At 31.8% G+C, this 15,849-nt stretch overlaps 1 protein-coding gene across 1 annotated transcript; it reads right to left on the reverse strand.

Moving 5' to 3' along the window:
- Positions 1-3,760: 3,760 nt before the first annotated feature.
- Positions 3,761-15,412, reverse strand: BORCS6 (BLOC-1 related complex subunit 6). The gene is made up of 8 exons (XM_080180753.1): positions 15,339-15,412; positions 9,963-10,067; positions 8,967-9,074; positions 8,227-8,504; positions 7,471-7,710; positions 7,187-7,326; positions 6,476-6,583; positions 3,761-3,851 (listed from the first exon to the last, which is right to left on the reverse strand). The coding sequence occupies exons 1-8, from the start codon at positions 15,409-15,411 to the stop codon at positions 3,770-3,772; spliced, it is 1,134 nt and encodes a 377-aa protein (XP_080036879.1). The 5' UTR covers position 15,412; the 3' UTR covers positions 3,761-3,769.
- Between the last annotated feature and the right edge of the window lie 437 nt (positions 15,413-15,849).

Genomic DNA, 15,849 nt, shown 5'->3' on the forward strand with positions numbered 1-15,849 from the left:
AAATAACCTTTCTTCAAATAATATAAGTTTTGCTAATATCTTATGGTCTTTTTAAAATAATTATAAAATGCATTTAAATTGTATATTCTTAATGAAATGTTCCATTTGACCCACAACTAAACACATGCTTACCCAATTCAAATTAGGTTTATAAAAAAGTATGCTTTTAAAAAAGACAATTAAGTTTGGTAATATCAAAATGTATGGAAACGGTCCTACCCCAAACGTAAGAGTCCCAAACGTCAGAGTGGACAAACGCAAGAGTCCCAAACGCAAGAGTCCCAAACGTCAGAGTGGGACAAACGTCAGAGTGGGACAAACGTCAGAGTGGACATTGCTTAAGTAAAACATCAGAGTCTATGCTATTTTAATTATATGACAATTTTGAAAGTTTTTTATACCACTGTCTACAAAATAATGGTTATGGCCGCAGCGCTCGGCCCCCTAGCCTGCCTAGCCGCAGCGCTCGGCCCCCTGGCCTATAACCTAACCTAACCTATCTAAGAAAAATAAGGGGACCGAATAAAGGGGGGGGGGGGGGGAGGGTGGATAAAAAAATTCAAAATTGAAAAAAAAATTCAAAATTGAAAAAAATTTCAAAATTGAAAAAAAAATAAAAAATTAAAGAAAAATTCAAAATTGAAAAAAAATTTTGGGACTCCTGCGTTTGTCCACTCTGACGTTTGTCCCAAAAATCCTGCGTTTGTCCACTCTGACGTTTGTCCCACTCTGACGTTTGGGACTCTTGCGTTTGTCCACTCTGATGTTTTTCCACTCTGACGTTTGGGACTCTTACGTTTGTCGTGGAACCATGGAAACCATTATTCCATCAAAAAGAATATTAATATTAGCAAAAAGGATTTAAAACATCAATTTTGTGTAGTACAATGTTTAATGTTTATATTTCCAACCTATAAAGCACTTAGGATTGGCTTTTTATTTTTATTGGCCTAAAGATGTTAAAAATTGTAAGCTTATATTTAAAAGACATTTGAATAAATTTTATGCGTAATTTTAAAAATTTTGTTTAGTGAAACATAATTTCCATTGAGAAGGGGGGTGTTGAGTACAGCAACACATCAAGTTAAGTTGTTGTCAAAACTTTGAGGCAAGAAAACAAATTTGAATGTGGCAAAGTTTTAATCTGCACTGGGAAAACTAGGAATACAAAGCAATCTCTCCAACAATTCTCCACCTGGGTGAATCCGCAACAACTTGGATTTACATTTACATCTTTATATATTTATGTGCTTTGTCTATTAACCTTTGGCTGCGCCCCTAGCATCTAGGGGTTCTGTGTTCGATGATTACAAAATAGCCTTAATCCATCCCATGACTTAAATCTTAAAATAAAATAGCCTAAAACCAATTTGGGACTTGTGAAAAGCTTCCTAAAATTGAAATACTTAATCGGTTCAGTAGTCCTCGAAATCTTGAACATCAATCAAGAAAACCCTTCTACGTTATACTATAGGATTAGTTTTTAATGATCTTAAAAAAGCAAAACATCACACATGCAAGAAAATAAAAGCTTTGACTCTTTTTCAGAAAAGGGGAATGCTTATCATAAAATTTCAGGAAAAACATACAAACTACAATTAAAGTGTTAGATATATTAACAAGAAAACAAAATAGAAATATATGTGGATTATTTTCCTTGACGCAAAAAAGCCAAAAACTTTGCCATTAACTTTTTATCTATCTCGAACAATTAAGGTTTTTTTTTTATTGCAACCATCTCGTAATCAATGATTAAATGGCACTTAGAATTCGAATTTCGATCTGAAATTTTGCATGAATAATCCTTGGTAGGTCTATTTTCCCTAAATCGTACAAAAGGTTAGAAAAGTAACAGGTAACGGCTCAGCTGTTTTGCCATTGTTAAGCTATCTTAAGAGCATATTAGTCACGAAACCTATCTCCACATAATACTTTTTGTCGCTCAAAACCCTTATTAAACGGTTCTAGCCGGTAGCTGTTGGTACTAGAAATTTCAAAAACGATTATTGCTATAATTTAATATGAATTAAACCAAAATTATGTTTTAAAAAGTTGATTCCTACGTAATTAATGATGAATTTGCCCTGAAAACGGGCAAAAAACGGCTAAGCCGCCAGCCGTTACTTTTCCAACTTTTCGATCGGTTTAGGGAAAATAGACCTACCAAGGGTTACTCATGAAATAATTTAGATGGAAATTCGAATTCTAAGTGCCATTTAATCATTTATTACGAGATGGTTGCATTAATCCCCCCCCCCCCCCTTGGTGAACGTACGGATACTAAGTATAACAGCTGGTAAAGTTTAGGAATATGAAGCTTTTAAGAAAGTAATAAGAAAAAATTATTGCAGATTTAGGTATATAGTTTTTCATTTTAAATGTTATACCTACTAAGTTATTAGTTATTGTTTTTTTGTAACTATAATTACTTGGGTATTACACCAGATACTCGTGTACTCTTATAAAATGAAACTTGTAGCTGTCTTAACGTCTCCCCCCCACCCCATCCATCCTCTTTAACCTATCCCTTCCCCTCTTACTGGATGAACGAACTGACCAATAAATGAAGTCCAAAATAGCTACCTAAATCTAGGACAATTTTTTCCTGTCATAACAACCTCGAATATTCTACATTCATTGTTTTCGCGTTTACTATGCTTACTGCTTTGTTTCTACATATACATTTCCTTTTTTTTCCACTGATCTTTTTGTATCTTTTTCATTCATGATTAGGATGCCTTATCAGCGCTGTTTGCATTCAACTCGTTATGCAATACAAAATAACATTATCTTAAAGTCTTAGTGTAATTTCCAAATAGTAGTAAAATATATCTATATAAAGTAATTTTCTAGGTTGTGCTTGTGCTACCCCTTCCACAAATCAAATTGCCATATTCGCAGTGTTTAATATTAATAAAAAGACACAATAGAAATTAAGTAAGAGGAGGTGTTAAATAATTAAAGTTCAGAAATAAGAAAGGACCATTTGGGCTGTCTAATAATTTGCGGTTCTGATGATTAGAATTTTACTTTTGGCTAATAAGTAAAGAAACTTCATTTGCTAGACTTAGAGCATAATATAAGAGTTTTTTGTAAAAATTAAGGTTTTATAATAGAGCACTGGTTTTCTACATTTTCTTAATGCATCTTTAAACAAAAACATTTTGACTTTGGAAAAAAGGGGATTGTGGAAATATAGGAATAAATAAATTACATACTAATGTCCTCTCCCTGTTCCATCTTTAATAATTTGTTGAGGATAATTTGAAAAATTCTAACATCATGATTTCAAAAAATTGTGAACAATAGTTCCAATGGTATTCTTAAATCTTTTAAATTGTTGAAATAAAATATGAAAGAATAGAATAACAAACTGTTACATAATCAGGATTTTTGAGGATTACTATGTTTAAATTATGCAAAGTCTAAATATATATACCAGAAAGTTAATTCAAATTTTCTAGAAATTTAAAATTTTAAACCAATGTGCAGTTTTGTTTTAAAATCTTAATAATATGACTTACTAATACAATAGGTAATGACTAAATTTGCGAAAATATTTCACATTACTAAGCTATAAGGATCATAAATATAGGACAACTGGCGATAAACTAATCTACACTTCAATTTTATGTATACAATTCTTAATTAGTTAATTTAAATAATAAGGGTAAGGTGTAGATTAATGTAACCAGATTTGTCTCTTTCCATCCTAAAAGGCTTCACAATATGAAGGCAATAAAAAGAAAAAATCATTAAATTACTGTTTTTAACCCTTTCCGCCCGACGAGCTTAGTGTTGCATCAAACGTATCCAGGGCTTTTCTGATGTCCTTGATTTGTGAAGATAACCTGAAAAAAAATCAATTAGTACTTTGTTAGTTGGCAAAGCTACCTAATAACTAACTCTCTCTCTCTCTCTCTCTGTCTGTACGTACAAATGATGAAATATAAATTACAAGTCTATTACCATAGAAATAGATTTTTGATTCCCACAACTCTTACAAATGATTATGGGCTCCTCCTCTATAAATATAATGATTCCTTATAGATGTAATCTCACAATTAAAAGTGTAATTAAGCTCAATGTTTTAAACATTTATCTGTTATCGGTACGAAATTGCCTTAGCTGCACTACTAGCAAGATCGACATTACCTATAAGAGAGAAGCTAAGCAAATCAGATAGTCGGACATAAGAGTATTTACTTTCTACAAACTGTGCAAAAATTCGATGTAATTAAATTTTCTTGATACGGGCTATTTAAGATGGACATAAGGGTTTTTTTTTAATGCAACCATCTCGTAATCAGTGAGCAAATGACACTTAGAATTCGAATTTCGATCTGAACTTTTGCATGAGTAATCCTTGGTAGGTCTATTTTCCCTAAATCGAACAAAAAGTTGGAAAAGTAACGGCTAGCGGCTCAGCCGTTCAGCCGTTTTTTGCCTATTTTCAGGGTAAATCCATCATCAATTACGTAGGAATCAACTTTTTATAACATATTTTTGATTTAATTCATGTTAAATGATAGCAATAACTAATTTTAAAACTTCTAGTACCAACAGCTACCGTCTAGAACCGTTTGATAGCGTTTTGGAGTAGAAAAGAGTATTATGTTGAGAGAGGTTTCGTGACTAATTTGCAATATAGATATCAAACAAATGGCAAAACAGATGAGCCGCCAGCCGTTAGCCGTTACTTTTCCAACTTTTTGTTCGATTTAGGGAAAATAGACCTACCAAGGATTACTCATGCAAAATAATAGATGGAAATTCGAATTCTAAGTGCCATTTGCTCACTGATTACGAGATGGTTGCATTAACCCCCCCCCCCCCCCCCTTTTAAAGACGATTATAACTTTGTGCCGAATTGTCTAAAGAATCACCATTATAAAATCAAGTTGTTTGGATAATTATATATAAAATAATGTTTTCAAGTAGCAAATGTAAACAGGTTTAAAGTGAAATGACGTACGTTCTAGTATTGGCTGTTAAGTTAATACGTTTTATTTTTATGTTACAAAAATCATTTTGAAATTGATAGGACGATTCTAACATGCATAAACTAACGATCAAAACCATCTGTAACAGAGTTAATATAGAAAAGCTCCGCTTTTTAAAATTAGACACAAGATAGACAAAAATAAATTAAAACAAGATAGACATTTTGTTGAGAAAAGAAGATTTAGTGTAAACAAAAGCTAATCCCCACAAATCTATGCTTAAATCTTATGGAACACACACAAACCACGAAAATAAACAGAATTATTAAATTAGAAGCTTGGCTACATTTCGGATGTGTCTGTCAATACGTCTGTAACAAAAGGCAATATATGAGAATTTAAAATCTTTTTATAACAGGAAAGACCGTTTGTCTCTTTTGATCATAATATTTGTTAGGTTGTAAATATTAAACGATAAGATTTTTAATAAAGGCAATTCCAAGAACGATAAGTTAACAAGTTATAAACCTAGCATATTATCTAATCACGTCTGAAATGTAGAGACGGTCTTATTAAGAAACCGGTTTCACGACAGATTTGCATTTTATTTTTTTAATAAAAAATATGTTCTTTAACTCTTGATGTTTTTTTATCCGATTGCCTAATTTGTTAAATTTGCATCTGTGGATATCGTCATACTTGTTTACTTAAAACTTTTAAAATAACTTAAATCCATATTATGAAATGACAATTGTATTTAAAGATTGTTCTTTGGTTATGTAATGTGTGAACTTAAAAGTACATAATAGTTATCTGTTGCATCTTATTATTGACAGCTTTCCGCGGATATTTAAATGAAAAATTATATGATAAAAAAACAGTTTTATGATTTCCATTTTAATAAAGAAGAAAATTGTCTGTTATACTATACATGATTTTTCAGTATTGCTAAGGGCTGATCTTAATCTGTTTCCCAGCCAAACTGGAAAAACACAGTTTATTCATATTTTAAATCTTTAAAATCCATAAAAAACGAGAAACATACAATAGATTTCCTAATTACTATTCAACTTTTAAAATTTTTTAAATCTTTAAAATCCATAAAAAAACGAGAAACATACAATAGATTTCCTTATTACTATTCAACTTTTAAAAATTTTTAAATCTTTAAAATCCATAAAAAACGAGAAACATACAATAGATTTCCTTATTACTATTCAACTTTTAAAATTTTTTAAATCTTTAAAATCCATAAAAACGAGAAACATAAAATAGATTTCCTTATTACTTTTCAACTTTTTTAGTAATATGTTTTTTCTTACTTAAACTGAGAAGGTTAATGGATTTATTATTACTCGGATCTTACACAAGATTTTCATATACTAAAATCCCCTCCCCTCCTACAGAATGAACGAACGGACCAATAAATGATAAAAGAACTAGCAACCTAAATTTGCGACAATTTCCTCTGTCAAAATATCCTCGAATATTCTATATCCATTGAGAAGGTAAAGATGTTAAAGAGATCTTACTTGTAGCAAGGCGCCATAGATTTATTAAGTTCTTCCCATCTGGCTATTAGTCTGTACATTCCTTTAATATTGTCGTCCACTGCATCACATGTTTTACAAACTCCATCCCTATATAACAAAAAACAAGATAGTTTTTAAGAAAACTTAAGGATTTTAAAACATGTGTTCGTCTACAGACTTACAGAACACTAAGAAACCTTTCCCTAGAACTTTCAGCATAAAATTAAAACTGATGAAAAAAGCAAGTATTAGCAAATTTTTATTTAGACTGACACACCCTACGTCTTTGTCAAAAAAATGTAAACTTCGAATAATGCAACACAAACACGACATTTTACGCTGTATCTTCAGCCGATATAAGGATCTAAAGGTTATAAGATTGTTTTCAAAGATGTACTGCAAGATATAACTGAACGGCACAGTAAAAGTCTTTTACTATTTTACAAATTGGGTATAACAGTTGCTTTAATGTTGTTCAGTTTGGAACTGTGAAAATTACGGCGCAAAAGCCACTCCTGCCGAAAACCGCCGATTATTTTTTCTTTGTCCACCAAATTAAATAACTCCTAATCTATTTAGACAAAATTATTCTTTTAAACAAAATAATTCAATTTTATTTACCGTTACTATTTTTTTTGTTTAAATTCATTTCTGTTTTAGGTTTGGTTTTATAAGTTTTTCATCCGCCTCCTCCCTTTGAACCATATTTACCTGTAAGTTTCAACAGTTTCCACTGTGAGAGCAGATATAGATTGTAGAATACATGCAAGATTTTCTACCACACTATCTACATCACTTGCCAGTCTTCGAGCCTCACGCTCAAGTGTTAACAACAACATGGGATCTGCCATCTTGGGAGAAAAATATGAATTAAAATTGGTCTCATGGAATAAAAATTAACTTTAATTAGATTAGGTATGCTAAATGTTATAATTTTTGGTTATATTGTAAAAAGCTGCTTAGAGGTAAGTTTTTTAAATCTGAAAATCCCTTACCACATTTACAGGTTTAGTTTCTTGTCTTCTGACGGCCACATCACCACGCTGGGGCGGGGCCAGGTGGTGGACACTAACCCCACCTCCATCCTCCTCTTGCGGGGAGGGTTGGTCCACCCCGCACTGGTGAGTCTCTTGCCACATGAGGCTATCTGCTACCAGCTTGTTGGTGAGGAAGTCACGTGATAGTGGACTAGAGTCTTCGCTAACTAGACGCCCGTCCTCAAGGTAAACATCACCCTGAAAGAGTTGAGGCGCTTTGATAACAATTATTTTCTAAAAGTGTCTTTTAATTGCAATTGTGTTGGTACGCCAAAAAATGGTTCGTGTCTTAAGGATGAAATCAAAATGACATTATTTTAATTCCCTTTAAAAAAAACCTTACCATACTTTTTTAGTTGCTGTAAGTTGGATGTAACTTAAAAGGACAATTTTTACCGATTTTTATCAAAATTAAATATTGTTATTTATGATTATTAGTTTTAAAAATGCCAGGGACAAGGAACAAGGATTATAAAAAAAACATTTTTAAGTAAAAATTTCTCATAAATAAACTGCCTTCTTTTTCTCCTTTCGTACCCACTTCCCTTTAGTTACAGAACAATCAAATTTTAAGCCAAAATTACCTACCTCACAAAAATAATCAAATTTTCAGCAATTTTAAATAGAATTAATTTGCTGAATCACAGTTACTGGAAAATGCTTATTAGATTTAAATTCCAAAGAAATGCAACTAAACTTCAATGGAAAATGTACCTGGGGTATAAAAGGCTGTCCAGTCTCTGTATTACCACTGTTGCCACTGCTAACTTGATCAGAACACTCATCTGGAGACTTTATTCTTTCCTCGCCCATATCACCTACTTTGGCACCTTCATTAGATACAATTGATACTGATTGGTCAGTTGAAGTAATTTCTGATTTTAGTCTTTCTTGATTGGCACTGTCAGTAGATATGGCAAGATTCTTGGCTATTTCATCTCGCTCCTCTGCTTCTAACTGTTCTTTGGTATCATTGCTTTCTGTATCATCATCTAAATTAATGAGGAATATTTTAATTATAAAAATCTGAGATTACATAAGTTAAGAAAATGTTAACAAAATGCTAAATGTTACAAAACAAAGCTATTGGAGAAAAAGGGTATAAATATGTAAAACTTATAAAATACTAACAGTGCGGTATGACTGTTTTATGTTTTATATTCATGGTTAACAACCTGGTTGTGATCCAGTGAAAAAGGAAAAAAGAAAACAGGATAAAAAGGGGGAGATATGTTGTGCTAAACTTCCGTAAATGTGTAAGTTTTAAGAATTTAAAATAGAAGTAGAACTCTACAATTTGGCATGGAAGTTGCTTTAATGGAGTATAATATATGGATAATGATATTTTCAAAGGCAAACATAGTATTTTAACAAACTAAGGAGAAAACGCGTTAGTTATACTTTGGGGACAAGTGCAATTAAGAGTCCAATGTGACCTCCTAACTTAATGTTACCTGATTCATATTTGTGTTTCTGTGTGAGATGTGACTGCATGTATGCTTGTGTATCAAATATTTCATGATAGGACTGAGACATATTCTCCTCACTCTCATTAACATTTCCTAAATAGTTAATAAATAGATAAGTCAAGATCATAAAAAGCAAAAAAAAATAATGGAAAACAAAATTTTGAAATAAATAAACATTAAACAAAAGTTTTAAAAAACTTATTCTTTACGACAATTTGGAGACAATTCCGTAATCGTAGACTAGATGGAAACCGTCAACTTTTATTTTTAAAGAACAAGGATGACAACATCCATAAAAGCGAAGCCCTGAAACGGTAGGAAAACGGACATTAACACTTGTATAGTGTCAGAACTGAATAATCATAATATAAATGTATAAGAGTCAAAGCAAAATTGTAAGTAAATTTGTTGAAAAACTGCTTGATTCAAGATAATGTTTATGGACATACATTTTTATGACTTGATTATAAAGTTGCTTCGCTTACTACATTATACTTTGTTTTCCCAGGAATCAATATACCAAAAATCAGATCAATCGGATGATTAGATCACATAAAATTTTGTTGTTAAAAAAGTAAAAAACTCAACATGTTTAAAATGGACGTACGGACATTTGGTGATGATTATAGAGTTGCTACGCTTTCTAAATCGTACCTAACTATTAAAGGAATCACCATGCAAAATTTGAAATCGGTAGGACAATTCTAACATGCCTAAATTAACGAAAAAAGCTATCCGTTACGGACGTACGAACGTACGGACGGACCGACCCTAATTATAGAAAAGCTTCGCTTAAAAAAAAATGTAATTGAAAAGCCTATTTTAAAATTATTTGTTTTACCGAGTTAAAAGTAATCAAAAGAAAAGTCATTTATTATGATTCAGACAAAATCAATTGTTTTTTCTTCTTCTAAATCTTGTTGTACATACAATATTATGTTGTTGGAAATTTGGAGCTATATATCCATTCAAAGTTTGAACCTGGTCTATTTCTAACCAGAGAAGGTTCTTCTGATGAAGGAGATGTTTCTACAGAACCAACATCAACAGATTCCAGACCATCCAGCCCTCCTACTTTGTTGTCACCTTAATTATCAATACATTTATAATAGCGAAGCTACTCTATAATTCACTTTGTCCGTCAGTCAGTCCGTAACGCTATGGGGAAAATGGGATTTACTCAGCTTCTATAAAAAATAGAATGCTGAAACTTTTTGACAACATTCCCATCCTTAAGGAGCACAATTAACTATAAAACATCAATGGCGGTCAAACAGCTTTTAAGCAGGTTTTAGGCTATTTTTATATTTTTCTCCATATCTTTGGTGTTTATGGTCCGATTTTCAAAATTTTTTCAGTTAGAGATACCAAAATTAAATTTCCTGTTGTTTTAAGAAAACAAATATGGCGGTCAGACTGCCTTTTAGTAGGTTTTTGGCTATTTTCATATGTTTTACATATTTCCCCATACCTTTGGTGTTTTTGGTACAATTTTCAAACTTTTTTGGGATATCAGTATTAAAATAATTTTTCCCATTGCACATAGGGGCAACAAGGGGCAACAATTCACCACCCCCAAATCAAGTTTTAAACATTCTTTGAGTATTATCATACCCAATGTACATCAGATTTCAAAGGAATCGTAAAAATACGCTTTTTAAGTAAGCATTTAAGTAAGCATGGAAGTCAAGAAATGCAAAAATTTTCTTACAGAAAGTATTATAAAATCTCTTAGAATTAACGTAATTAGACAAAATAACTTCTGATGAGTCATGCATTACATATATTTTGACAGTATAAAAGAAAAAAACACAAATTGAAGAAATTAGTCCTAAATAATTCTAGTTGAAGTCAAGATTTTAGTTTTTATTTGTTTGTTTTTTAATCAACATTTAAGAAGAAAGTAAGAGGAAACATGTTTTCGCCGGGTGTCGCCGGCTAAAAAAAACGATATTTGATTACCCAAAGACATATTTTAATCGCCAGTACCGGTTTCATTTACCCCCCCGCGCCCCCGTAGGGGTTTTTAGCCCGTTTTCTGAACGTGGGTGCACGAAAAGCTTGTAAGAAAAGGCGTTTAAATGCGCTTTTAAAGTCAAAACTTAAGATATAATTCAAATAAATAAAAGACACAGAAACATAGACATATTGGGAAATATTTATTCTGACTTAGAATTAATGTTAATAATAAATATTTTCAAGTTCTATTGCACTAAATGATGGGGAGGAGAGGGGGGGGGGGGGCTAACCTAAATCTAAACCTCTTTATGTTTGATGTTTTAATGTAACTAAATAATCGTTTCTATAGATTATTACAAATATCAGGGATCTAAAGGGATAAGACAAAGACAATGATAATACACAAAATTACCCCTTGTGTAGATTAAAGTTAGTAGGTAGTTAAAACGTTTGAACACACAACTGTAAAACTTTTGGGACTAGTGTTATAAACAGCCCAATGTCCCCTACCTCACTGCGGAAAAGTAAAGTTAATATGCAAATAACGTGAGGTTCTTATAATCATTCGAAATTGGAATTAGCAAGTAGTCTATCTGTCTGTCTATTGGTAATGCTTTGTTTTTAAATTATGTAGTTACAGGGTATTCAAGTTTAAAGTCAGCAGTTTTATTTAGAAAGGGAGGGGACTGTTAATTACACTAGTCCCCAAACTTCAAAGTTTTATAATAACGTTTTTATATTCATTAGCATAAGAACTTCAGGAAATTTAATTGATTTTTTTATTGGTTGGTTCATTAAGATGAGTGTCAAAACTTTTCAACCACTAATTGTCATCTACAGACAAATAATTTTGTAATATAATTTATTAAATATGTATTTATTAAATAAGTATCAATATTGGGGATGTACATATTAATCGGTTATTGTTTAGTTCCTTAGATCCCTAGGTGTTAATATATAATACAAAGTAGCTTGATGTCTGTTTGTCTGTCCGCCCATCCCTTAAGATCTCGCTAACCACTAAACTGATTGAATTCTACTATTCAGGGAATATATCTACTGGTCCTGTGGTTGTTTAAAGATCTTTTTCAAAAATAAAAATCCCCCTCAATTTTTTCATATTTCTATAATTAGGGTCGGTCCGTACGTACGTCTGGTACAGTTAGCTCTTTTACTTCAATTAAACAGGCTAGAGTTGTCCTATCGATCTCAAACTTTTCATGCTGATTTCTACCAGGGTTTCGGATCCGGATCCGGATCCGCAAGGATCCGCATATTTTGAGTCCAAGGATCCGGATCCGGATCCGCAAAAAAAATGCGGATCCGGATCCGGATCCTTATACTCCAAAAAATGCGGAAAAAATGGAAATATCTACCTAAATTTATATAAAATCTCAGACATTCTCTTGATGAGAGCCAATCTTTAAGGTTTAGGTTCAGACTTGAAAATTAAAAGTATTTTTGACTTCGAATTGAAGAATAAATTTTTTTGAAAAATTTGGTGATTTTATTTTTATTGTCAAAGATCCGGATCCGGATCCAGTAGGATCCGGATCCGGATCCGGATCCGCACTGACCAAATTTTGAGGATCCGGATCCGGATCCGGATCCGCATAAAATCAATGCGGATCCGAAACCCTGATTTCTACAACAGTTAGGTACGACTTAGAAAGCACAGCAACTCTATAATCGTTACCAGAAAGTCCGTACATCCATTTATAACAAGCTGATTTTTACTTTTTTGACAACAAATAATGGTTTTGAATGTTAAAAATATCTTATTCATCTGATTTTTTGAATACTGATTCCTATTTCAATAACGTCTATTGTTATAAGCGAAGCATCTCTATAATCAAGTCCTAAAAACGTCAGTATGTCCTTAAACAGTAACATGTATTTAATCAGTTTTAATTACAATTTTGTATAGACATGCATTAATATTCAGTTCTGACACTTCACAAGTGTTAATGTTCGTTTGTCCTTCCATTTCAGAGCTTCGCTTCTTTCATGGATGTTGTCATCCTTGTTTAATTACCTCTTGGGGCAAATCCCCTAGAGGCTAGGGGCGAAGCCGCTAGTATACATATAAACAGTAAACAAGAATCATAATATCATTATAAATATAGATATTAGTTAATAAAAATTTATATTAATCATGCCCACATTCATAATGGATTTATTAAACATAAAAATAAAGTGAAACTTGTAGCTTGCTAAAATAAGGATCCCCATCCACCCCCATTTACATCATCCCCTCCCCTCCTACTGAAATGAATTCCATGACCCCAAATTTGACACTTTGAACACTAAAATCGGACTACAATTAACCTAGTTACACTTTAAAGGGCCCAAAAAGCTAGTGATAGGGTAGCTGCGCTACTAAAAAATTCTCATATTGCTCTGATAACCAAAACCCCTAATTAGACATTTTAAACACAAAATTCAAGATAGTTGATTAATAGATAGATGGATAGATAGATGGATAGGTAGATGAATAGATATATGGATAGATAGATGGATAAGTAAATGGATAGACAGATGGATAGATGGATGGATAGATAGAGGGATAGATTGATGGATGGATAAATTGATAGTTGATGGATAAAGAGATGAATAGTTGATGGATAGATAGATAGGTCGATATATAGATGGATAGAGAGATGGATAGATAGATGGATATATAGATGGATAGATAGATGGATAGATAGATGGATAGATAGATGGATAGATAGATGGATAGATAGATGGATAGATAGATGGATATATAGATGGATAGATTGATGGATAGATAGATGGATAGATTGATGGATAGATAGATGGATAGGGTAAGGGGGGACTATTTTCGGGAGGGGTTAATCTGGTAATTTTCTATCTACCTTCATAATAATAGGTAAATGAATAGATATATGGATAGATAGATGGATAAGTAAATGGATAGACAGATGGATAGATAGATGGATAGATTGATGGATGGATAAATTGATAGTTGATGGAGAGAGAGATGAATAGTTGATGGATAGATAGATGGATCGATATATAGATGGATAGACAGATGGATAGATAGATGGATAGATAGATGGATAGATAGATGGATAGATATATGGATAGATAGAGAGATGGATAGATAGATGGATAGATAGATGGATAGATAGATGGATAGATAGATGGATAGATAGATGGATAGATAGATGGATAGATAGATGAATAGATAGATGAATAGATGGATGGATAGATGGATGGATAGACAGATGGATAGATAGATGGATAGATAGATGGATAGATAGATGGATAGATAGATGGATAGATTGATGGATAGATAGATGGATAGGGTAAGGGGGGGCTATTTTCGGGAGGGGTTGATCTGGTAATTTTCTATCTACCTTCATAAAATGACCTTTATCTCCATGTTCCTTTCAAATGACAGAAAAAAACATAAAAGCAAATTTGTTTGTTGTTAAATTACCTACAAAAAGTATAAAATGAAATTTTTGTGAGATGAATTTTAAGGGTACTAAATAATTAAATCCCCTTTTTGGTTGATTTGCCCCAATGTGCATTGTTATGAGCATCTTTTATGTAATTTACTTTGACCTTCGTCATCATACAAAATAAAACAAGGTTTCGTGTTTATTTTCTACGATAAATCTATTCTTGATTTAAAAAGTACACTTTAAATCTACTTGAACAAATTCCCATTTACGATTTTTTGTGCTTCGCTACTTATGGATGTTGTCATCCTTGTTATGTTATAATAAGACTTTTCCTAACGATTTAAAATTGTTAAGTTCATATTACCTATTAGGGGTTGACATAAATCATTCAAACGACTTATTACAAAGGGAGGAGTAGGTAATGCTGAAACTCTGTGAAGGTTGTGAGTTTTAAGTTAAAAATAGTAGCAGAACGATAAAAATTTAATGGTAATTTAAAAAACTTTTTTGTCTATAGTTCTTTTCAATAAGAAGTACCTACACACTTTTGTGAATATTATCGTTCTACTACTATTTTTAAGCCTTAAACTCACACCATTACGGAATGTTTGCGCAACCTACTTCTTCCTTTATTGTCCCTGCTCTAACTTTCAAGTGTCACTTGTCAGACATAGCATCACTATAATGTAGCGTATTTAACGTCTCTAGTATGACGAAGTTTGATCCCGACTTAAACCCAATACCTTTCCTGACGGCAAACAGGCACGCTACTTTGATGGCACGGGTAGTAACTGCTCAACTTTTCGCAGTATATCAAAAATTGGGTAATATGATATAAGGGTTAAGTTAAAAAGAAACCGAAAATTGCAGTTAAAATAAAAAATATTTATCCTACATAAAATTGAAGTAAAGTAATCTTGTATCCATGGTACTTTGATATTATGAGCGAAGCAATCATAATTTTTACCTAGCGCAAGAAAATTGAAGTCATCTATAGGGTTCCTATTTTCATTTTGCGGTGTTTTATCTTCTAAATCCATACTTCTGAAATATTAAGTTCTATTATTTTCATAAATACCTATACAGTAGTATAAAAATTATGAATGTTCAAATCCATTAAAATACTTCCTACTTGGTTATCTTTGATAAAATATAAAAATACATTACTGTTCAAGAATTTTCTTTTGCAAGTTATTATAATTTTTATACATTATTTAAAGTAAATAAAAATCACATAAAACCTGAGTAAATCTATATAAATGGGCACTTTTAATTTTCATTTATATATAAATATAAGCGTAATAGTTTCATATAACCACAGGTACTTTATATCAAAGAACAACAATCAAAAGTCTTGATATGATAAAAAGGGTTTTTTGGCAAGTGATACTTAAACCTAAAGAAAAAATGTTAAAACTGATGTAAATTAAATAAATCAATTTTACTTGAGAACTACATAATATAAAGTTAGCATAAAT

The sequence above is a fragment of the Acartia tonsa genome, chromosome 2 (genome assembly GCF_053477335.1).
Source record: "Acartia tonsa isolate MP-2025a chromosome 2, ASM5347733v1, whole genome shotgun sequence".
Taxonomy (NCBI): domain Eukaryota; kingdom Metazoa; phylum Arthropoda; class Copepoda; order Calanoida; family Acartiidae; genus Acartia; species Acartia tonsa.